The 26,203-nt window shown below is 32.2% G+C and overlaps 1 protein-coding gene across 4 annotated transcripts in view; it reads left to right on the forward strand.

Annotated features, from left to right (window-relative positions):
* The first annotated feature begins 2,251 nt into the window (after positions 1-2,251).
* Positions 2,252-26,203, forward strand: part of LOC106060056 (ATP-dependent 6-phosphofructokinase-like) — a 37,217-nt gene continuing 13,265 nt past the window's right edge. Inside the window, exons 1-16 of one of the 4 annotated variants that reach the window (XM_056015110.1) lie at positions 2,252-2,586; positions 3,343-3,416; positions 4,079-4,156; positions 4,562-4,751; positions 6,205-6,370; positions 6,516-6,560; positions 8,355-8,463; positions 11,372-11,467; positions 11,876-11,968; positions 12,265-12,390; positions 16,650-16,714; positions 17,100-17,190; positions 18,509-18,529; positions 20,217-20,249; positions 23,612-23,829; positions 24,879-24,969. In XM_056015110.1, coding sequence (XP_055871085.1) covers positions 2,406-2,586; positions 3,343-3,416; positions 4,079-4,156; positions 4,562-4,751; positions 6,205-6,370; positions 6,516-6,560; positions 8,355-8,463; positions 11,372-11,467; positions 11,876-11,968; positions 12,265-12,390; positions 16,650-16,714; positions 17,100-17,190; positions 18,509-18,529; positions 20,217-20,249; positions 23,612-23,829; positions 24,879-24,969 — 1,677 coding nt within the window. In that variant the 5' untranslated portion in view covers positions 2,252-2,405. The remainder of the gene's footprint in view (positions 2,587-3,342; positions 3,417-4,078; positions 4,157-4,561; positions 4,752-6,204; positions 6,371-6,515; positions 6,561-8,354; positions 8,464-11,371; positions 11,468-11,875; positions 11,969-12,264; positions 12,391-16,649; positions 16,715-17,099; positions 17,191-18,508; positions 18,530-20,216; positions 20,250-23,611; positions 23,830-24,878; positions 24,970-26,203) is intronic. The other 3 variants (XM_056015112.1, XM_056015111.1, XM_056015113.1) reach the window with 3 other exon arrangements.

Below are 26,203 nucleotides of genomic sequence, written 5' to 3' on the forward strand. Positions count from 1 at the left end.
GGGGATAAATAGGTAAACTAGTTATTTTTAGATAAAATATTTAATTCGCATTTCTGTTTGCTTTTGTTAAAATTGTTAGTTCATAAAATAATAATAAGGCTAGTCTTCGAGTCCGAAGATTAGTGAGGAATGCAGTATTTCCCGTGGCTGCGCAGCCCCAGCTGAGACCTATAATACATATTTTGCCACATCCAGGGCAAACATAACCATTGTCCGCATAAAATATAGATCTAGAAAAGGGGAAAAAAAAAAGATCTATATAATATTTGGGTGTAGAAAATGGAAACAAAGATTTGTATAGATCTATTTAGATTATTGTAAAAGGATCAGATGTTTTCATATGTTTTTTTTTTTAAAAAGCGGTCGTTTAAAAAATAATAATCTTTTAATGAATTTTAGTAATTGTGTCGTTTCAACTTCATATATATCAATAACTTAATTTAATGACGATTCCTTAAAATTATCAATAAATATAAACTATCTCATCTCATCTAGTATACCCGTACCGTGACTCGTTTCTTTGGATCTAATTTAGATCTATATATATTATTTTAGCAAGATTTTTTTAAATTTAATTAATATGTAAGAAATAGATAATGTTATATGTGTTTGACTTTAAATTAACATAAAAAAAGGTTAGGTCGGTTTAGGTTCTCTTCATACGCCTTCTACGCTTTGACGTCGGCAGTAGATTTCCTTTTGGTCTGAAATGTGTATCGACCCTCGGCCTTTGTAATTTTGTAATAATTAAACCTCCAGCTGTCTCGTTCCGAAGCCCCTGCTGCTTCCAGGAGCTGGCACCTATAAGCTGATTAAAATTTTAAGCGTTTTCGGGGGGGGGGGGGGGGGGGGCACCTGCTGCGACCTGTTGCATCGACCACATTTTACGGCATATTTTATCTGGAATGGACGAATATTAAATTATGTAGGATGGGGCACAAATATGTTAATTTTATGATTATGATATTGGCCTACTATAGAAACATATTTATATACGCAATATCACATATGATTTTCCTCATGCGATCCTCTACATTTTTGGCACCAATAGGCACTATATTATAGTAATAAAATAATAATAAAAAGGCTTGTCTTCGAGTCCAAAGATTATAATAGTGAGGAATGCAGTTTTTCCGGTTGGCTGCTCAGCAGGGGCGGCCCTGACTATTGCGGGGCCGTTATAATTAACGGATTGCGCGGGGCCCAGTCTGTGTAGGGATAAGTATTATAAGTGAAAAATTAAGATTTTTAAATTAGAAAATAAATTCGTCTTTGCATTTTATTCATTCTTCAATCTTTACAAAATCATGATCATATTAACTTATTAACTTTACGAGTTTTATTTGTGGAGATTCGAAGTTATAGGCTATATATTATACGACGTTGCCTATATCATCAAAATTCTGTTGATCACGCTCAATAGCAAGAAATTGTTCAATCTATCTTCCCGAATTGTTGACCTCAAGTAATTCTTGATTAGTTTGTGGCGCGATAAGCTTCTTTCACTAAATGCCACAGGTAGGCCTATTGTTAAAAATATTCTGAGTGCAATATAGTAGTTTGTAAAAGCACTGTTTCTTTTATTGGTGGACAGATAAGCTAAAATTTCTAAGTGGGTTTGGCGATATATTTGGTACAAAATTCGTTAACGATGATAGTTGTGTCTATTTTCCAGATTTTTATGATTTTTCAGGAGATTTAATAATTTCAGGAGATTTACAGGAGTTCTTGGAAAATTAAGAGGCCGCGGGAACCCTTATTATAAGTCAAAATTGTTTAATTTAATACTTTACACATATAATCAACGCGGGGCCTATGGAAGTGCGGAGCCCACTGCGGCCGCATTGGTTGCAGTGCCTAAGGTCGGCCCTGCTGCGCAGTAATATATAATAATATCACTTACAGTCTGATGTTAATAATGTACAACTAATTAGTTAAGGCATATTTTGCAAGACCACATGTGAATGTATAAGCTATATCATAGCTATGCTTATATTTATTACTAGATTAAAAATTGCATTTATAAGGACTGAAATTTTTCGTTTCTTTTAAGAATATCTTATCACTTAGAAATTAAGACAATTACAATTATTACAATTTTCTCCTTTTGTTTTTGTCTCTTAGGCTGTTTTTATCCGCGTTCTTTTATCTTTGCGTGGATTTGCGAGTTTCGGGAAATCCCTAAAATTATGCCCTTTACCATTGGCTGGCATTGGTTACCCTTTGTCAAGGTTGCTAGCTTCAAGGTTGCCTCTCTTTGTCTTCCGGTTGAATACAAAACAATAACTAAACCACAGTAGTCTTACCCCAGAATAGTGTGTTCACCGTTGAGTCTAGATCTGGTACCTGAGTAAGGCCGCTGGCGTCGTCCCAATACATCATTCTTACATCTTAATTAGTACCAGATGGATGCAATGGATACGTCACCGAGTCCCAATAAGTCTGGGGTAGTGCGTCCACGCAGAACATCTTTCACCAGGAAAATGAGTGTTCTCGGCGAACCTGGAAAAGAAGGACAGCAAGTGCCTCCAGGTATTTGGGCTGGTAACTCGATTGGAGTCTTCACGAGTGGTGGTGATTCTCAGGGTAAGCTAAAATTAAATGTAGATCTAAAAGTCTATGAGCTCGTGGTAAAGATAGTTAAGTGCTACAGATCTAGCCTGGTAGGTCACGCTGGCCTAGGGCTAGCCGGGCTAGGCAGGCTAGAACAGAAGTAGTACTTTAGTACTATTAGTAGATCTAGTAGGAAGTAGGATTAGGGGGTATTTACCATTACCTAGATTACTTATACTGTCACTTAGATCTAGAATCTAGGTATTTTATATTACACTTTGGTAGACTAGTTACTAGAGCTTGTACTTAAATAACTTCTAAAGACTAAGGATTTTTACAAACAGTTGCTTCTCACTTGACTTTATACTTATACTCCTATAGACTATCTATAGTCTATAGTGTCTATCTATAAAGTCAAATTTTAAATCTAGTGATAAATGTAATGATACAGTAAACCTCTTTCTATTTATTTGCTTTATAATTTATAACCTTGGAAAATGCCTTCCTCATTCAGCAGTGACAGGGCCACAAATAATTATTATTATACGATGGGCAAAAGATTCTCTTCATTGTGGGAAGACACAGGGCCTGGGTAGTTGCCCCACTCGCCACCCCCTAAGGCTGAATCTGTTTTCATTCCTTGATATAGAATCTATAACTTTTACTTTTATTATTTCTTTCTAAAATCTAAATTTCCTGAAGTAAAAAAAATAAGTGCGTCACATTTATTAAATGTAATTTTTTATATTTCAAGAAAGACCTATATATTTAACTTTTCTTGTTTGACAGGCATGAATGCAGCCGTTAGAGCTGTTGTGCGTATGGGATTTTATTTAGGATGCAAAGTATATTTCATCAAAGAGGTAACTCTTTTTCATTCATTCTAAAGATGGAATTAACACAACATAAAAAAAAATTATTTAAAAGAACTTTCCATATTATGTGTGTATATACTGAAAAAAAAAACAAAACAACAACAACTAATGATCTAGTATAGAATCTAATTTTCATGAGATGATAACCCAAAAAAATATTTAAAGATGTTATTATATAGAGTAAGATCTCCTTAGGTCCTTGCTGTGTTTGGTATTAAGAATGTTTTTTTTGTAGAGCAGAATACAATTTAAGAAGGTGAACTTCTATGTTTTAGGTAAGACGTACAGAACTATTTTCTTTTCCTCCAAAAGTATCTGAATGATGGAGTTAAACAAAATGATAGCTTGCATAATTCAAAGTTAAACCTGTCCATACCCTTGTTAAACCTGTCCATATGATACTCTTGTTAAACTTGTTTATATGACACATTAAACCTGTTCATTTGACATTGATCTTGTTAAACTTGATCATATAATACCCATGTTAAACCTGTCCATATGACACCTTTGTTAAACCTGTTCATGATACCCTTGTCAGGCCAAACAAAATTTTATATCTTCCACACAGTCCTTAAAACCTGGAAGAGTATTTTACTTTTTGATGGATTTATTATAAGTTTTAATGTTGTTGTTTTTTGGTTGTTGTCTAGGGCTATCAAGGGATGGTAGATGGAGGTGACAACATTGTTGAGGCAACATGGTCCAGTGTTTCTGGCATCCTTCAAATGGTAAGATACAGTATAATTGTTATGTTTGATTGACTTCATCAAATCCCATTTATCAATAAGTTGAGACTTGGGCACATGCTTTACTACTTTTAAATAAAAGCATGAAACACCAAAAGAAAACTTTTTTTTAAATGTCTCTTGTTATCATTGTGATCCATAGTTTGAATTATTTATTTTATTGAACTTTGTTTTAAAGCTTTAAACTCAAGAAAGTTATACTTATTGCTGTAGTTCTTGTATCCTAGCAGTGAGCTTTAATAGATTTAAAGACACCTCCATATCTGTGGATGCCATGTGATTGTGAAGACAATACAAAGCTCTTTCCTAAAAACACAATTGTGATAGTATGCATCAATATTGTTATGATCCCATTTGATGTAATTGTAATTAACCTGTGTTCCTCAGGGTGGTACTGTTATAGGCAGTGCCAGGTGTAAAGAGTTTAGAGATCGCAGTGGGAGGCGAATTGCTGCCTTCAACCTGGTTGAGCGTAGTATCACCAACTTGGTAGTCATTGGTGGTGATGGCAGTCTTACAGGTGCCAACTGCTTCCGTCAGGAATGGCCTGAACTTCTGAGTGAACTGGTAGAGAGTGGTAAGTTCCCCTTATACCTATTATATTTTACATATTATAGATTTGCTTATACAATAAACATTTTCTTCAGTACTATCATTATTCTATCAAATTGAAATTTCGTTCATTAAAATGTTCTGCATGGCAAAATATTTTCTAAAAAATTTCATAAAGATCACTTCATTAATTATTGTATTAATTTACATTTTTTTTGTTTAATGTTAGTGAGATATATATATATATATATATATATATATATATATATATATATATATATATATGGGACTCAAGGGAACTAACAATTAGATTGTTTTTTTTTTCTTATAACTGAGTAACAGTAATATCCCTTTTTGCAGCCTCAAGTTTGATATAAAAAAAAATTCTTTCGACCATAGAACATTTAAAAACCTTGTGCATACTTTTTAACATGGTTGTGCAGACTTTTTAAAATGTAAATCTGACGTCTTTTTAACATATGGTTCACTTTTGGCTACCAACCTCTGTTCTTTATGAGATATTCAGTCGCCAAGACAAAGATTGGTTACCTTTAACTTTCCCAACAGAAGTCAAGGGCCCTGGTGCTTAATAACACTCGAAAACCTCTTGACTCTTGGTTTAATATTTAAAGTATAATATCACTCTAACATTAAACCCAACCATCAGGTCAAGCACCAAGTTTTAGTGGTCTTGGAAAATGTTATCCTACAAAGTAAAGAAAAAGTAGTAAAGTACCGCTTGCAAACCTTGCTATCTATGTGGTAGATGATGTGAAGGTCATCTGTTTCTGTGGTCCTTGGTCAACAAGGGTGTCCTGCACATAGAACAATGACCAACCATCTTGACTTTTCCTCATCTAATGTTAGTTACTCATTAGAGTTGTGTGGACTCACTCAGTGAGATCTTAAAAATCCTGAAATTCAAAATCCCGGGATTTGACCTGAGACCACTCAATTTGGAAGTTATGTGCTTTACTGCCATGCCACAATGCCCCCTAAAGTAAAAAAAGGTAGACATAAAATGAAAATAGGTGGATAATATAAAAAATGTAACTAACTATTTCTTTTTGCACTTTGTTAAAATGGTAAATGACTAGCATATAAAAGACGCCATTAACTAATGAAGCTAAGTGGTATATCTCAGTCAGAAACTCAAATAAAATTAGCTAGAAACTAAAAAAGTTTTATGGTAATTTCAGTGAGAACTAAAATATATATTAATTTTTATCTTGTTTTTATAGATTCGGTAAACAATTTGTTCTATACCAGTTTTAATATTTGGCACATTACCTTAAAAATTGGTTGTTAAAAAAATATAATCCTTACTCCATATCAGTGCTAATGGTTAAATTATATCAACTTTATTTATTAGGTAATCCTACTTCTTTGAACTTTATTGATTCGATCAGAAATAGAGAGCTACTTTATTTCTATTTGTTCTGAAAGAAATTTTCTGATAAGTTATTTATTTGCCCCAGGGAAGATCACAGCTCAGCAAAAGGAAGAAAACAAACATCTCAACATCGTAGGTCTGGTTGGTTCTATTGACAATGATTTCTGTGGCACTGATATGACTATAGGCACTGACTCAGCCTTGCACCGTATCATCGAGGCTGTGGATGCCATCGCTACTACAGCTCTTAGGTTCTTTTTTTTTTTTTTTTTAACATGTAGTATACATATATATATATATTATGTTCTTATATTTATTAGTTTGCCTAATTTATTGATGTTGTCTAGTACATTTATATGTATAATAAAGAAACCAACTTTATTTCTTTGACTCTAGCCATCAGAGAGCATTTGTTCTTGAGGTAATGGGAAGACATTGTGGGTGAGTATCATTTCTGTAAGCTTTAAAAGAATACTGGTTTGGGGCTTGAGATTGAGTGGATGGTGTTAGGTTTCGACCAAAGTTTCTTATTGAGGATAGGGATTGACTCTCTATCTCTCTCCCTATCTCTATCTCTCTCTCCCTCCCCCACATACACCCATCAACCTACCGCTGTAGGATATGTTGTTGACAGATAAACCCTACTGTGTTTTGTTGCATTGGGATGCTAGCAGCAGTTTTTTTAAACTTTCTTAGAGGGAGACTTTTTAAAAGTGAAAACTGGATGTGTATAGCTTTTTTTTTTTTAAAATATATTTTTGAGAATTTTTAAAATGAAAGTACCCATACCCTCAGTGCATAAGCCCCCACCTGAGAAATTAAGTATTTTTTATGCTAATCAATATTCTAAAGGTTATAAAAGTATATATTTTTTAATACTTGACAAATTGTTCTATCTGTTGTTGTTTTTTTTTTCTATTCACTCTTTGACTCCAGAATTATTTTCACGTTTGGAAGGAATTAATTTTTTCGGCCATTTGGAGTAAAAAAGAATGCTTCGATTAAACTTTTATAACTTTTTAAAATTTTTATTTGAAAATGTTATATTTAGTATAGAATTAAAAGGAATGCATGCCCTTTTGATATATAGCACAAAGCAATTATTATAAAACAAAAAATTATTTTTATATTAATGTTTGAAAATTAAAAATAAAAACTTACAAACTGTGAAAAAGCCTCCAGGATCTAGATCTAGACGTGATCTTAAGAAAAATGTATGGTCCATATTGAAAAAAACATTTTTTTTTAGCATATTTATCCATATTGTCACAAAACTTTATATAGAAAACACATCTAAAACACATAATGGAAATTTTAGCTAAATATTCATGTCACTACTATTGGAAAAATAAACACTGACCCCCTAGGACAAGTCAACAGCTCTGGGTCTATACTAGAACTAAGAAATATATTATGATCCATAGTAGAAAAAAAAAATTAAAACATTTGACTTTGCCAGCATTGATCCAGATTTTTAGCTGGATAAAATCAATGATGGGAGCGTCGTTGCTGAGTCAAAGAGTTAAATCTTACTTTTTTTTTTATTCAGAGTTACCTCTTTTTGCTAAGGGAAGAGTATAAATTTTCAACCCAAAATGTGGTTGGTTGGATTAAGTTGGCTTTCTTGATTCAAATTGGTATTGTGCTATAATTTAAAGCCATTTTTTCGATTAAACTAAAAGCTTTCAAATAAAAGGGAAAACAAAACAAACAGATACAAAAAAAATCAGGTAGACCTTTAACTACTTACAACAGTCTCAGAGAGTGAGAAACCATTGGGTTTTAGCATGCTTTAGTTGTGGACTTCATGGATACAAATCACCCTATTTAAGACAATCTAGTGGAGCTAGTGTTTGGTTAGATAAGTTTGGCATTATTTTTGTGGTGTTTTTTTTTCTTTGGTTAGCTAGCTTTATCCAAAGCATTTCAATTGTAAAAAAAAGTTTTAATGGCATCCTATGAATATATTTAAAAGTAACGTTTGTTGATAATTAAAAAAAAAGGAATTTTTACAGCAATATCTTGTTTTAAGTGAGAGCATGAGATAAGTTTTATGTGTGCTAGTCAAGGGCTCTGTGAGTGAATGAAACGCATGCTTGAAAGTACAGAAATGTTGTAAAACTTTAAGGATTCAGGTTTTTCTTATTTTTTTTTTTAAAGTATTTTGTGTTTGTGTACAAAAGTGGCAACATCATTTTCGAAATAACTGAAAATTCCTATCTTTTGCATTTTCAGTTACTTAGCACTGGTCGGTGCTCTAGCAACAGAAGCTGACTGGGTATTTATCCCCGAGTGGCCTCCAGAGGGAGACTGGAGAGACACACTTTGTAAAAAATTAACTGCAGTGAGTTGTTTTTTCTGTTGATCAAAATTAATGTGAAAAAAAAATGGATTTTTTCTTTTTTGCATTGTAGTGATTTAGTTTTTCAATATACTGACTTAACAATAATTACTACAGTAAAACTTAAATCATTTTTGTTCAACTTAAAGTCTTGAATATGTTAAAATACATGGTTCAAAGAAAAATGATATGGCGGAAAACAGATTGAGCTCTCGACGTTCTACTTTTAGGGCTATTTTTTTTATCAATTTCAAATTGGCTTTTATTGACATATTATATATCATTTTTGATGCCCAAGAATAGAGGAATTAAAAAAAAATAAAATCAGAAGCAGCAGACAATTATTTAACATTAAAAAATTGGGTCAAACACTCTTACCTCTAAAAATGAAAAATCCATCACTCACAGAAGATATGTCCAATAATCCATGAATTTCACAAATTCACAATATTATTAACAGAAAAATGTTTCACAAAGTAAAGTATATTTATAGAACATTTGAAAAAAAATCAAAAACTAATTTTTAAAAAACATTTATGCCTATTAATTGAGCAGCGTAAAAAAAAAGTTGCAAATTATAACTTTATCATCATGCTTAATAACAAAACAGTTACAGTTTTGACAAATTATATATCAATTTTAATGCCCAAGCATAGAGGAATTAAAAAAAAATAAAATCATTAGCATCAGACAATGATATTTTAAAAAATAATTGTACATGATGTTTACGGACGTAAAAAAACTCAGAAATAACATCAAGGCTATTTTTTTTTTAAATAAGACAAATGAATCAATATATTCACTTTTTTTTTTCTTTATCACGTGGAACATCCATTTTTTTAATGGTAAGCATGTATTTTATACATGAATTTTATTTAAAAAAATGTTTCTTACCTTTTGAAACGGGAGCACTTAAATCCAAAAGTAAATCTTGTCCGTCCTTTAGTGCATACTTGCTGGTATTCACAAATGCACAAATTGATTATAAAAACGTATTTCAAAAACCTTTTGCTAATGAAGCTTACACAAACATAGATCTATCCACCAGTAAAGCAAATTTTACATGTATTTTATGTAGAAAATAAATGTTGAACTACAAAAATGCATTTTCAATAGGAAATCTGTTTTCCGCCATATATTTTGTTTCACTAAAAAGAAGAAAGTTAATTTTAATTTTCTCAAATATATTCATTAATTATAATTTTTTAAAAATTAACCTTTTAATGCCACTACTTGTTAATGCTTATATATCAGTCTTATTATGATGAATGCAGTAAAAAAAATGTTTTTTTACTGGATAATTTTTCCATTTTTAATAAAAAAAAATAGTTTTTTATAATTCTTAGCATAAGCGTAATAATAATAATTAAATACAAAAATAATAGCATTTTTGATAGTAAAGCATTTACTACCTCTGTGTGTTTTAATGTGTCTGTGATGCAATGATTCACACAAATAATTACCATTTGTCATTTAAACAGACCTGCCTACCGTTACGCAAAATGCGTATTCGTTACGCAAAATCTCCCAAAAATGACAGTCAGTACGCATATACGCATTTAACCCTCTGTGTTACGCATTTCGTATCCTTTTTTTTTTCCCTCTCTTGACTAGCTTACGAGCGGTCACGGAGGTCACGCTAAGCCGTCCTGTTGGGGGGGGGGGCAGCAAAGGTGGGGAACACATCGTGTCCAGATCTATACGTTGATTGGCTCTTAAAAGCAATTAGATTTAGTCTAGAAATGAAGAACGGGAGAGTGAGGGAGTGGCGGATTGGTACCAGGTTGGTATCGTCAGTTAGCTGATACACCAACGTGACTTTTTTTTTTTTTTTTTGTAAGTTCATTAGTAGAAATTAATTATGTTGAATCCCTGATTCCCGTATTCATTTGTATAGAAAAAAAATATAGAAGTGCTATCGATTCAAAACACATTCAGTGACATTGTAGATATCTAGTCTAGATGTAGATCTGGATTCTAGATCTAGAAAACTTGTTATACAGGAATAGATCTTGCCAGAGTCTAGCTAGTCATTACGTTATGTCATGATTCTCTACATTACTCTACAATCTAGACTCTAGATCCAATTTAGTTGTAGTATGATTTAGATTGACTAGATCTAGATCGATAACATCTACTACCATCTAGTCTAGATCTAGACTAGATTCTTAGTCTTAGTCATAGAATAGATCAAGGATATAGGTAGGCCTACGAAAGTTTGGAGTAGACCTACGTTTGTAGCGGATCCACGGCATCGGTAACACTCTTGAGCCCAGATCTAGTGTAGATTATATTCATTATATAGACATAGATCCAAATCTAGTCTAGATATCATCTCTATTGTCGTATTGATCTAGATTTAGATTGTAGATCTAATCATATCATGACATCTAGATCTAATATTATATTATATATATATATATATATATATGACAAAATAGTGTATCGCGTAAGTGTTACGCATTCTGGTGCCAAAATACGGATTTTGACCATCAGCGTTACGCATTTGGACTTTTTTTGGTAGGCAGGTCTGTTTAAATGTGCAATAGTTTTTATTATTGTAAGATCAGGATGTGACATATTATGTTTAAAATGTTATGTTGACATAATTTCGATTACTTTAAGTTTTGTCAAACATTGATCAGCATGACAGAACATCAAGGCAACCTTGTTTGCTGACCAAAATAACATTCTACAAGTTCATAGATATTCTCACACTCATATCAATTTTAGCACATCATTTAAGAATCCTTTTTAAAATGATTTTTCTTCTACCTAAAATTAATATATTCTGTTAATATATTGCTTTAACATACAATTTTTTCAGATTTTATTTTTTTTTAATATTGTGAAATGCCATTTTTAGTGAAAGTTTGGTAGTTATCACCAAAGATTTTTTTTTCTGTATCAGGAGAGAAGTTTAGGCCAGCGTCTGAATATTATTCTAGTTGCAGAAGGAGCTATTGATGAGCAAGGCAAAGCCATCACAGCCGATGACGTTAGAAAGGTGAATGATAGGAAAGGATTCACTTCGTTAAAATATCCATAGAAACCTGTTTTGTATCTTATTAATAGAGATTTTCTTAACATAACATGTTATAAATAGACTTTTCTGTGTTGCTTCTATAAATGATAAGAAAAACATGATAGAACAGAAGTCATTGTAAAAGAAAATTGTCCTATCTTAACACACATAACAGCAAAGGACATGACAAAATCAGATAATAATAAAAGGAAAGAAGAAATGAGCTGAGATTCATCTGCTTAGATTGCTGTCGGCTTAATGCTTATGTGGTTTACTTTTTTTAAGGAGTATTATCTCCCTTTTAGTACATTACATGCATTGCAAGAAATTTTTAATACTTTTTTTAATATTCTATAACATAACAATGTTTTATTTTTCTTTTCTATTCAGATTTTATGTGATGAATTGAAGATTGACACTCGTGTGACTGTGTTGGGTCATGTCCAGAGAGGTGGAAGTCCTTCAGCATATGACAGAATTCTAGTAAGACTTGTAATTTAGTCACTCTATAGAATCCTAGTAAACACTTGTTATATAGTAACTCTCTCTATATATATATTAAGTTGATAATATTTTTATTTTTTTTTTTTTTTAGTACAGTGGCGAATTATATTTAGATTTCGTTAAATTGCATCTGAAATATTTTATAGGCAAGCATACGATTTTTTTTTAAAGAAAAAGGTATAAATATAAAATTAAAAGATCCATATATTTTTTTTTTAGTATGTATGTGTTGTTTTTTTGTTTTGTTTTTTTTAATGTATGTATTTGATTCTCAGGGTTCACGTATGGGAGCTGAAGCAGTTCTTGCTTTGATGGATGCCACACCAGGAACCCCAGCCTGTGTCATATCCATTGAAGGCAACTCTACCGTCCGCGTGCCCTTGATGGAGTGTGTAGAAAGGGCATGTATATTTTTCCATTCGACTAAAGACTTATTGTCTGCTAAATAAAATTAAGTCTTAGAAGGCTATTAAACAATATTTATTTTTGTGCTTATTAAGTTAAAATGTCTGCAAACTCTTAGTGTTTTATCCTGGTGAAACTCATGGTCCTAAAGTAGATTTTTTTTTCAATGAGTAAATATTGGCTCAGGTTTTTTTTTAATATATGCTACTAGCAGGGGTGCCACTTTTCCGGGTTAACCCGGAAATCCGGGTTTCATGAGATCGTTTTCTCCCCCCCCCCCTCCAGGTTTGCAAGCTTAAAAAAATAAAGTTTCCAGGTATTGTCCGTATTTTTCACCGCATCCCATCCCCAAGCTTTTTAGGCCAAATCTAATAGATTGCACCGCATTTCACAATGAATTCTCCCCTCAAAATTGTTTTGGCATGCGCAAAGCGCGTTCAGAACAGTATTTCCTGTAAGCATTGGTTGTGATTGTGATTCTCTCTTCCTTCACATTCATATTTGGACACGAAAGTTGTTTCTTATAGTAGATCTATTTGTTTAATTCCTTCTTCAAAATGCGATTTTTAAGTAGCAATGATGTGTTGGCCATTACTTTAGACCAGAGTGTTAAGAACAAATGGCGATGGCAGTGGTTAGAAACGGATAATGGCACCAGTACTTTATTTAAAGAATGGTGCAAAAAAATTGATGCCCCAGGTACGTACTCAGTAGTCTAGCTATTTTCTTTTTTTTTTAAATATAATTTTTAAAGCTTATCTAGAATAGATGTACAATGTAGATTAGATCATAGTTAAGTAATCTAGATTTAGTTAGTAGTCTCTGAGTCTATATATTATATTATATGACTAATATGAGTATGACTATGAGCATGATCTGAAAGAGAAAGACTAAAAATACTGAATTGATATGATGATCGATAGATATCTAGATCTTATCTAGTCAATCTAGTAATCTAGAAACTAGGCTACTAGAACTAAATCTAATCTAGATCTAAATTATAGAATCTAGATAATGGATCTAGATTGACTAGATCTAATAGAAATCTTATCAGAGTTATCTAGAGAAATAGATTATAAATACATTATAGTATTATAGATAGATTCTATAATTTAGATCAAATAATACTAAGACAACTAGTCATCTAAGTAGACTAGATCTACTATACTTAATCACAAGTATAATATATAGATCTAATAGATCAATATTTAATCTGTAGATCTATATATTATATATGTCCTACAGTACTGGCATCTTAAACATTTGATGAATTTTTTATATATTTTTTTTGCCTTGTCTTGTGGCATTGATTTATTTATAGTTGATCAAAGTCTTCTAAGAAGTTATTTAGTGACCTTAAGGTTTGTTTATATAGATTTTATAACTAGAATCTAGGTCTGAGATTTGTTAAAGTTTGATCATATACTTAGTTTATTTTTTTTAAATCTACATTTATAGAGATTTTTATACAATTATTTTATTAACTTTTCAGGAGTATGTTATTGCATTGTCTGCAATCAAACACTGTCATATGGCTCTTCAGGCATCAATGCCTCACATTTAATTGCCTTTTCAAGTGCAAGGAACAGCTGTCAAATACCTGGTGCCATCAGTACATCTGATATTTCCAGGAAAAAAAGCCCTATTTCAGACAGAGTCCTGGATAACAGAATAATAGTTGGCTCATTCTTAGCTGAGCACTGTTTGCCTTACATCCTTTCTCAGCCAATTATTGACCTGTGCAAAAAACTTGCACAAGATACTGAAGCACTTAACATAACTTCAATAGGAAGAACTTCTGCTACATATACAATGACTTATGGTATAGCAGAAGCTATGAAAAAAGAATTGTTGCAGAGTCTTCAAGAAAATTTTTTCTCTCTTAACATTGATGAAGCCACTAACAACGCTGGCAATAAATGTCTCAATGTCTTAGTGCAGTATTACAGTGACACTAAACAGCAAGTTTGTGTTGAACTACTTGGTTCAAGGCAAGTAAATATTTCTACTGCTGAAAATATTTTCAATGCATTGGAGAGACTTGTTATGGTCCCAGCTAATTTCAGTTACCATGGATAACTGCAATGTGATGCGTGGGGCCAAAAATGGTGTTGAGACCATCATAAAAAAAGCTAATCCATGTCTTTTGGATGTCAGTGGAGATACTGTCCACATGATTAGCAATGCAGCTAAAGCTTTTTTTGTACCTGTTGAAGATCTTAGTAATTTTCAAACTTTTGCCTTCAACATCTACTATGACATAGAGGACTCCCCAAAAGCTTGTGACATTTTCAAGGAAGTTCAGGAGATGCTGTATGGTAAACCCAGGACAATATTTAGGCCTATTGCAAACATTCCTTCAAATGAAAGAAGTTTGTGACAGACTGGATGAGTTGTGGGACTCTTTGTTCATCTACTATTATGGATTTTTATCCACACTTGAACGTGCCAAATACAAAACTGACCTAGACAGTGTTTTTTTGAAATATGGTATAACAACTGAGAGCCAGTCAAAATTAGAAGGTTTAGCACTGAAATTAAAGAAAAGTATAACAAAAGCTGGAAAAGAAAGAAAAGAAGTAATTTTATTGCATCTGTTTCATAAAAAGAATTTGACTTATTGTACATTACAATTGTACAGAGGAATACTCCAGGAGTTTTCCAGATATGTTAAAACATTTCAATCTGTGAAGCCTCAATGCCATCGTCTTCATGCAGACATGTATGAGCAATTTAGAACCTTTTTGTCTGGATATATTATTCCTGACAAAATTAGTGACCCTAAGGAAGGAATGAAAGGTCTCTGTAATCTAAATTTAGCAGATAAATCCATTCAAATTAGAGACAGACAACTTGGCCTAGGGGTTTATTGCTTACCACATCTGAAGGAATTTCTTCGCAATAAATCAGAAAATATTTGGATCAATGACTTATTTAATGCTGTAAGAGTTGGTTACCAAAATGCAGCTGATAAAATGAAAAAGATGCCTCTGCTAAACAGCACAATAATCCAGCTTTCTGCCCTAGATCCTGGGTTACAGCGATCAACTGAAACAGCAACTGCCTTGACAAAGCTGGCTGAAAAATTGCCAAACGTCATTTGCTCTGATAAATGTGGTATGCTTGACAGGGAGATCAGGCTGTATACTATTGATCAAGCTTTGACTCAGTTAGATGCTGATGAGACATCCCCAGATTTTCGTCTTGATACAGACTGGTGGAGTAAAGCTATTAATATAAAAGAGCCATCAACAGACCAAGTGAAATATCCAATATTAGGTCTACTTGTTAAAAGTTTGCTATCAATATTCTCTGGCCCATTGGTGGAGAGTACTTTTAATATCATGGATGACATAATAGAGTGTGACCAAAGTAGGATACTTCATAGAAATTATGAAGGGATTGCAATTATTAAAAGTCATTTGAAAGCAAAGGGAGAAACATCTTTAACAATGTCCCAACAAATGAGAAACTTTGTTAATTCAGCTAAGCATCTGCAACAAGTTTTTATCAAGTCTAAGACTTACCCAACTGAGAAACCACAAGCTTCCTCTAAATTATTATCTACACCAGTCTCTTCATCAAGTCATACCACATCAAGTTTGTCTAATATCCCTGTTATTAAAACTTCAACAGTCATAACAAATGAAGTCTCATCTATCTGTACTACAGCTCAAGCCTCATCAACCATATCTACAACTCAAGTTTCACCAGTAATTTCCACTACTCTTGTCTCAACTATATCTACAGCTGAGGCACACAAATCTACCATAGGCCCATCAGTCACATCTATGACAAAAGTACTACAATTTTAAACTTATTTTTTGTAACATTGTTTTCACTAGTGTTCTTATGAAGTTGTGTATTGGATTAAATTATATTTTTTTTTTTAGTCAAAGCCTAATTATAATAAAAATTGCCTTAATATGTGTAAACTATTTTAATATTACTACTGTTCTTTTTTCATCAAAGTTGTATATATGGTACGTAAAAGTTGTTTCAGGGTTGGTAAAGTTTGGGGTTTATGATTTCAGGGTTTGTAAAATATGGAAATTTGGGTTTCAGGGTTTACTTGGGCTCATGGGTGACACCCCTGGCTACTAGTTAAGTGCATCAGGGATTCAATCTTCAGTTGTTATTTAGTCAACCAGTAGCACAAGATTGAGAACCACTGTGCTGTTTGATATTGTATAAATTTAATGTAGAAAAAAATAAAGATAAATGTTTATTGATTTGATTGCTTTTTTATTTCCAGACTAAAGAGGTTCAGGCTAACATGGACAAAAAAAACTTTGATGAAGCGGTTCGTCTGAGAGGAAAGTAAGTTCTCTGAAGAAATGAAAAGCAAAAAAAAAAAAAAAAGCTCAGTCTTTGTAAGAGTATTGTGGTATCAGCATGATGACAAAACCTTAAACTTTCCATCTTAGACATTTCATTCTAATGGTGAAAAATATGATGTATGATAACAGGCTGATACATTCTTTTTAGGGTGGATATTAATCATAGCCCCATATATGGAACTCAACTTGAATAGGTTGTTCATGATCTAATCATAGGGTTCTAAGTTCACAGTGCATTACAAAAATATTTATTATTTATTTTTTTTTTAAATTGAATGGCAGGCGTTAAAATGAAGTAAACCAATTGAATGCCTTATTGAAAAATGTAAAGTTTCATTCTTTTGTCATGTGTTTGTTTTCCCCAGGAGTTTCCAGAACAACTTGAACACATACAGACTTTTAAGCAAATTGCGCCCCCCATCAAGCCACATTAAACTAGATTCACATGCTGTGCAGGTAATGATCAGCATATAGAATATTGTCAGGCTTGTTTTGTGACATTGTTGTAGTCCTTGCAGCAACGTAGAATCAGTGATGGGCAAATCTTACCAATAGTGTTCTTTGTGCCTTAGCAGGAAAGAGTAGAAGCAATCACACCTAAGAGTTAGTGACATAATGCAAAAAGATACGAGATTGCTGGTTACTCTGTCCAGATTGCTGGTTACTCTATCCAGATTGCTGGTTACTCTGTCGGACTGCATAATGTTATGTATGTGACAAGGTTTATTTTTAACCGTTTTGAAGTATACAATGAGAGAAATGTTTGTGGACATTTGACTTGGTCTTTCTAGAGGTAGGATATATAACATTCGGGACTGAAAGCCTTGACTGTTAAATGAACAGTCGAATGTGCATACAAACAAACAGGTCTCATAAAACATTTGTTTCTTGTTCACATTACTTCTCAGTTTGTATTCTGTTTGTTGAGCCTTGTTTGTGGGGTCTGTGATTAAACCTTGAGTCCATGCCACTAAAAAGTGCACAGAGGAAACAACGTTCACATGGGGACTGTGATCTGGATACTGGACATTTAAATTGTCTTATGATTAGTTTGCCCAACACTGATATACAACTTAATGCTACTTCTTTCTAGTTCCAATCATATAAAAACAATTACTTGAATGTCCTGATCAGGCTATCAATTTTCTAACTCTAGCTTTAAAAAATCCTGTCTCAAGTTTATTTTAAACATTCTTTCTTTAATTAGATAACTTAAGTTTAACATTCTGTCTATTGTTAAATTTAAAATTCTGTCTTTAGTTTAGTTTAACATTCTGTCTTTAGTTAGATAACATCCTGTCTTTTGTTTATTCTGTCTATAGTGTATTTATTCTGATTACATGCACTCAAGTAATTTAACACAACTTTTATTTTACACATTTAGTGGGATTTTATTACATGCTGTATTCCTACAAACTTTCATGAGCATGTTTCTATATTTTTTAACTAAGTCAATTGTGAAAGATATCTTGCTAATTCAAGCAACAGCATGTTTTCCATTTAAGTTCAAAATGACATGTATAACACACACACAAATACAAGATGGTTTCACATTTTCTTTTATTAATACTATTTTTTTTTTTCTTAAATAGATTTTTTGATTGTTCAGCATGCTGTCCATGCTGTCATTTACTTTATGAATTGAATGTCTTTATCTTTAAATACTTGGTAAAAAAGAGAAACTTGGCTGTGTTTTATTTCTATGACCTTAAGGACTTGTATTTTTTTTTGGTGTGATTCTTGTATTTATTTTTGAAAGCTTATTTTATTGTAGCGTCGTCAGTCTTGGAAACAGGTATTAACATTTTCACAAATAAGCTTTTATCCCCACTATTCTTTTTTTTATTACCTTCATCTTAGGCCACTTTATTTCTTTACATTTTTTTTTTTTATATTATTGATGTCTGGTTACAATAGACTGGGACTCACTACTTCTTAAAACAGCTTAGCGAACTAGAACGAGATATGGACTGCTTATTTGAAAAGAAAGACAAATGAAACATTTCTCAAATTCGACAGAAATGAAGATTGGCCTAAGATATGTAACTGGTGCCAGTTCTATAAATAGATTGCAAAATTGCCCACCTCTGTGTGGGAGAGTCCACAAGATGATTATCATATCTCAGTTGTCTCAGTTTCTGTACTATCTTTAAAAATCAATTCTTATTGGAACTGCTTATGTTATGTGCAGGGCATGTTTATAAAATTCACTATTATCTTAAAGCATGTTATTTACATATGGCAATCCCATATTTTATTATTTCATATAGAAATTGTAGGAGAGAAAATAAAAGTGAATGTGAATACTTCCCTGTTAATCTGGTAGGGAATAAAACTCCTCACATCTGGATGCCAGGACCTTTTTAAATCTCTCAGCTTTCGCTAGTATCTTTTAAGTGTAAGAGAGAGTGGAAGAAGAGGATTGTTCTGACTTCTTTTCATCCTTATTAACTGTTCGTAACATAAGCAGTCAAAGTCTTCATCCACACTATAGACCATATGGTCACACTCAGAGATTTTTATTTTACTTTTGCTTTTATGGTTTATTAAGGTAGCTTCCATAAACTATGCAAATTCCACTTCACTCAACTGTATACACAAACTAACATCCTATAATTAACATCCTCTGAATTATATACATAGACTATACTCCATTTTTTTTCCCTGTTTATAAATCTCATGTAATGCCCATTCCTTTATATCTTTATGAATTCAATATTATTTTGATTATTCAAAATATAAAAGGTTTTATCCCAAACATTTTGTGTAGACTTGATTTTTTACTTTATAAACATGTTTACAATAATTTAGTTTTGATTATATTTCTTTTTAAGTCATTTTTTAGGGTGTAAGAAAGTGAAGCCCCCCTCCTTTTTTTTTCTTTTTTCCTAAGAATAGAAACTTCAAAGAAATCTTTTATTTGAAGATTAATTTCATTTTAAGCCTCCCTTTTTTTTTTTGCTAATTATTGCTAAAAATTAATTTTTAAAAAATGTCATTAGTTTGATTTTTTTAATGTCCTGTGGGACTGCATGCAATACAGGTGAAGCATGATCTGGTAGCCTAAAAGTCTCAAAAATTGAATACTGATCTGACATGTTTTAACTTGTCATATGATATAAGAAAGTTAGTCTATATTGTTCCCCAACACAATTGGGAAAGGACATTGGTTATATCACAACACACAGTAACAAAGGAAGGCAAAGAAAGCCTTAACTAATACATATTATGTATAACAAATAGAATTAGTCTTATCATTCTTTGTTACATCTTTTTAAAGAATATTTTCTAAATAAAATGAGTATATTTTTTTTTTTTAAATTTTATGGGTTTTTTTTAATTTTTTTTTTTTGTTTCCATGTATATTTGATTGAAAATGTGTTTGCATATGATGTGTTCAGGTGAGTTACTTCTAATGGTTTTAATTTGGATAAGATACGCATGTATTATGTACCTTGTAAACATGTTGAGGACTTTTTCAGGATCCCAAATGCTTTCCTTTCACTGACCACAGAGTAAGTTGTTACAAGCAGAGCTCTCTGATCTAAGTCTACGTCATTTTATCCATTAGACTAACGCTTGCTGTGATCTGTATACCTTTTTAGACATTTAATTGTATTTATATTTATTTTCTTTCAAATTAGCACTAGTATAGATAGATAGACTGCACATTGTCTAGAGATGTTTCATTTAAAAGCATTTACGAGCAAACTCCTTGGCACTTATCTGTAGTATATCCAATTGTATAGAAACATATCGTATACTAACCCAACAATCTCAATTAAAATTAAAAGATAGGAAGTAATGATTTGAAGTTTAATAAAGACAATAACAGAGCTTACTCATTTATCCCAACTAAAAATGTATCTAAAAGTCTCATGACAAGACTGCTTTCTTTTTTATTCAAATGAATGAACCAGGAGAGGCTATAATGAGAATAATTTTAAAATTGTAAACACTTTACCATAGAAAGGAAATTTATTTCCTCTTTGCTACCTCTGGCTTGTGTTAGTCAAACTTTTGCTAAACAGTATAGCTCTCAGACTCTGTGTAATGTCTCAAAACTTTTTGATCATTGTGTTTATACTTCTATGTCACTTTATTTGAGCACAATTTCATTTTCTTTGTCTATGAAGGTAGCTTAAGTCTACAATTTTGCATAAAAAAACTTGGTTATCATTGTTAGGTTAAACCTGATTCTATTTACATCTGCTCCAAGTTTTTTTTGAGACTTTTTTTGTCTTATAAACTTCAAGCACATCAAGCAATCAATCTTCATCTAGTGGTTCTCTATGGTCTGGAGTCCACACACTTTGAGGGAAACTTTTTTTTTGTCTTATAAACTTCAAGCACATCAAGCAATCAATCTTCATCTAGTGGTTCTCTATGGTCTGGAGTCCACACACTTTGAGGGAAACTTTTTTTTTTGTCTTATAAACTTCAAGCACATCAAGCAATCAATCTTCATTTAATGGGTCTCCATGGTCTGGAGTCCACACACTTTGAGGGAAACTTTTTTTTTTGTCTTATAAACTTCAAGCGCATTAAGCAATCAATCTTCATTTAATGGGTCTCCATGGTCTGGATCATCTTTTAAACTTAAGCCTAAAACTCTATTATTTAAAACAGACTTAAGACTTTAGGCCCATTGGGTGGCAAGCTGTAGGGGGGTGCCTGCCAATGTTTCCCTCTTAAACCCTCATGGGATCATTTAATTTTGGACATAATTCAAATAGTGCAGATTTCTGTCAATTCTTTTTTTTTTCTTTTTACAATACCTCTATTGATTTACATGGAACCTGGAACCTTCTCAAAAACGACTCTAACGATTTTCCAAGAAATTTGGCAGTTGTTGTATAGTATAGGGAAAAGAATGACTAGCCCGTTGGCCACATTAGAAAAACTAGTTTGACCGTTTTAATTTTTCAAAGTGTAAAAAGAAATAAATTTAAATTTGGTAGAAGCAATATTTATTTTCAAAGAGTTTAATAAATTATTGTTCAGGAACATTTCGCGCATGTCTTCCAAGTCTACATCAAAAGGCCTACCATAAGAATATCTTAAAGTGTATTAGTTTTATACATTCGCTTAAGCAGGAGTTTTTCTGTAGGAGAAGTGGGTGAAAAATGTTCCCTTTTTAAAAATCTTATCTAACATTCGTTAGTTATTAAAAGAAAATAATCACTCTTTAATTTGTATAAAGGAGATATTGTCTTTTGAAAAAAGTCTCTTTTTTTTTAAACGGTTTTCTTGTTTGTAGTCTTTAATTAATGAATGAAGTAGATAGTTCCTATATTTATATACTTGTTGAAGAGATAATTTTGTGTTGTTTGTTCATATTAGTTTAGAATGAATGAAGTAGATTTGAGAACACAATACCAAGACACTTTCTAGTAGTAGTGGATTATTTTTATTTCATTTTTTTTTTGTCTGAGGGAGGGGGTGAGGGTCTTATATATTGATTATTTTCTGGTTAGTCAGAGAACCCTTTGAATAGTTTATATCTGATACTTCTGTCTTCAGAAGTATGAATTTATTTTGCATTTACATATTTAGTGGTGTTTTTTTAACTGTAACCTGCTTGATTATATTTCAGTACTTTGCACAAAGTCTCAGGCACATACACATATTTTGGTCACATCTGACTTCAAGTATATCTGTTGAATTAAATGACGACCTTATTTGTCTATTATCCCATTAATAAAACATTGCAGCAGGGTTGGATTTTGAAAAGGGGGGGAGGAGATGAGGACAAACAGTTTGAACAAAGAAAAAAAAACATTTATTATTATTGCTAATTAAAAAATAATAGTTTTTCAAAATATCTTTTTCAAGTACTTACTAGTCTACTCGTCATGATCACTTCAATTGAATTTGTCCCCATCAGATTGGTGTTGGTAGGGTTGGCACAAATAAAGCAAATAAGGCCTTCGGGAAATTAATCTCTATCCATGTTAGAAATTTGTGTCCAAGTATGTCCACACTCTCACATACCAACACACCAATTTTTTTTTTTTTCCTTTTCAATTCATTCTTTTTTTTCTTTTTTTTTATTGTAATGTGTCGATTGAAGATTTTGTTTTTGTTATTGATTTGTGTCGATTGTAGAATTGTCTTCAGCTATATATTTGAAATTGTTTCTTTTTGAATATTTTATTACTGTTTTGATTTCAGTAGAACAAATTTCCCTCTTTTCCCGTCTCCACATCTCCTCGAACTTTCTGCCCACCCCTCTAATCTCCTCTCTCCTCTTTTCTTTCTCTCATTTGCTGTCTCTCTCTATCGTTGAATTGATGTCGTTTCAGTACCTTCTAATGTCTTTTATATTTCTGTGTAATTGTTTCAGTGTACCACTATATTTATACTGCTACATATTTGTTTGATTCACACCAATGCTTTAACATTACACTGATGGTCAAATTCTGCTTTGAATTCAAACAACTTTTGATTGAGAACTTATCTAAACAAATTTATCTAAGCTTTCTTCTTGGGTGGAAACACAGTTCAATTATAGTTTTTATAACCAAGAATTTGCTTCTGTTAATATTGATTAATATTATGATTACAAATTTGTTTATGTACATTATACAGAATATTCATTAATTATGTTATTTTTATTAAAATGAAACCTACATATAAACTATTTTTAGATATGTTTTATATATATTTATATCACATTTTTCTTTTATACAAGATAATTAACATGGAGTGTTAATTTCTCTACTTTCTTTTGATTAATTAAAATAATGATTTTTTTTCAATATTTAAATTGATTCAAATAATTAATATTGCCATTGAATTTAAATATTTCACTAGTTGTTTTTTTCCTTCATGTAAATTTACTGATTTTTTTTTAATACCTTAATTTGCTCCATAGGCACACCGTAATCTAGCCATCATGAACATTGGAGCTCCAGCTTGCGGCATGAATGCAGCTGTGAGGTCCTTTGTGCGTATTAGTCTGACCAAAGGTTTCCGTGTGTTGGGGATCCACGACAGCTTTGATGGACTAATAAGAAATGAGGTGTACCCCATGACCTGGACAGAAGTGCAGGGATGGGCTGGGAAAGGAGGATCTTTCCTTGGCACTAAGAAGTAAGTTGATTGGTTGCTCTATGTGTACTTCATCTAAGAAGTAATTTGATTGGTTGCTCTATAAGTAAGGTGATTGGTTGCTCTACATGTACTTCATCTAAGAAGTAATTTGATTGGTTGCTCTATGAGTACTTCTTCTTAGAAAAAAATGATTGGTTGCTAAACATGTACTTCTACCAAGAAAAAAGATGATTGGTTGTTGTGCTTGTCTATTTTTCTAAAGGTTATCATATAATTATCACATTAAAACTAAAGATTTAATACATTTTAACAAAATTAAGCTGTCAGTCAATTACTAAGACAAAATTTAAATTTATTGATTCTTGGGCTTAAGTCTTGGGCACACTTAGGTGTGAAACCTCAATTTGTTTTAATATTTAGGACTGAAGTTTTAGATCCACTTACCTCGAGATACTTGGCATTAGCTCCAGAAAGTCAAGGTTTATTGATCCTATTCCAATGGTCACATACAAGAAAATCAATACAGCAGATTCATTGTAAAAATGTGTTGCTTTTTTGTGTAACTTATACCTATTATGTTATGAAAATTAATTCAAAACCTAGATGATATATATATATATATATATATTGTAATAACTTAAGTGAGGCAACTCAACGAGACATAGATGTTTATTTACACTGAGACATGACAAACACAAAGGACATCTGCCTTGAGCACAGCATCTCCATATTGGCTCTAGACTTGGGCGGAAATCGTTAGTCTCTTATGTCAACATCCGACTTGTCTGGTCACTGATAGTGCGCACCTTCTTTCTGCACTATCTTGGATGGTGGTGCGCATGGCAAAGTCATAACAATATATATATATATGTATATGAATTTTGCAGTTGTCATTATATGCCTCATTTTAACACACACATAATTAATACAAATTATTACTATGACTTGGGGAATTGGGAGAACTCTTAAAATCTCTGATATTTAGTCTTGGTCAAAGCTACTTGAGAAGTCTATTTCACGCTCTGTGTTGGTGTCCTAACCTCTTTCTTTCTTCATTGACTATAATGTTGTTTTTTTCCCGAACACAGACAGTGGGCTCATGATGTAGGAGTTGGCAAGATAGCTCTCAAGTTTGCTGAGTTTAAACTGGACGGCTTGATGATTGTCGGTGGATTTGAGGTACACATCCCTTCCTGCCCCCACCAAATATGTTTCCCTAGCTGTCCATGAGAGAGAGAGGAATTAAAGGGACACTTATTCTGAGATCAGTTGATAATGTGTGACCATGTGACCAGCACAAATTGCCAAACCCTTTAAACGTTTTCTGCAGGTTATTCATGGGAGCTGGGCGGACTAAAAATAAACTCCATTCTTTATGAACCCTTGGCCAGTGTTGTATTAGCTAGCATTTAATTTTGCAAAAGCTTTGAATATGTGAACCTTAATGTATTGCAGTTGTAGGGAAAAAAATCGGTACATAACGTTTTGGCGATGCCATTTTGGCCTCGCCATTTTGGCTACGAGACGTTTTGGCGCGGGACGTTTTGGAGCGAGATATTATTTGACGATTATTTAATAAGCACGTAGCTTTTATAACAATGTTTATTTCACGCTACCATAATATTGTATGTATAGTATGAATTCTAACACCGTTCAGCGAATTATGTTTTTTTTAATTATAAAGGTTTTGCTTATTTCATGAATATAGGCCTATAATAAGTCAGATTCCAGAATGGTAATGACATGCTATATGTGAGTTCTGCTAATCGCACTGGATGACATTTTTGGATTTCTTTCCAAAAGAATTTTTTTATTTGACATTAGTGTAATATGGTACAAGTATTATATTTTTACTTATTATTAGCAAGTGTTTGGTATGTATAGCTGGAGATACCATACAGTCATTAAATAAACCAATGTTATTGTAAACAAATAATTGCATCAATTTTTAGTCTATCATCGTTTCATTTTGTTTTTGATTTTTGTTTTTAATTTTAAAGTAATATCTTAAAAACTTTTATGAAAATAAAAGTGTGCCTCTTAATAAAAACACATACACAAGCCAAAATGTTTATTAAAGAAAATGATGTGAAAAACAAACACACATTTACATTTAGTACATGAAGAATATGTCTTAACACAAACACTCATACAAAACATAGATATGAATAATTCTTTTAAAAGAAATAATACATTAAACGTACATAATGTATTTAGCGCCAAAACGTCCCATCGCCAAAACGGCTCGCGCCAAAATGTCCTTCGCTCCAAAACGGCGGCGCCAAAACGTCCTGATTCGAAAAAAATGTCTTATGCTAATGAAACAAAGAAATTATTATTCCAAACACATTTGAGGTCATTTGTGGCAAAGATTTTTATGTAGACTAGCTTGTTTTTTTTTTAGCTAAGGTTT

This window comes from Biomphalaria glabrata, chromosome 17 (genome assembly GCF_947242115.1).
Source record: "Biomphalaria glabrata chromosome 17, xgBioGlab47.1, whole genome shotgun sequence".
Classification (NCBI taxonomy): domain Eukaryota; kingdom Metazoa; phylum Mollusca; class Gastropoda; family Planorbidae; genus Biomphalaria; species Biomphalaria glabrata.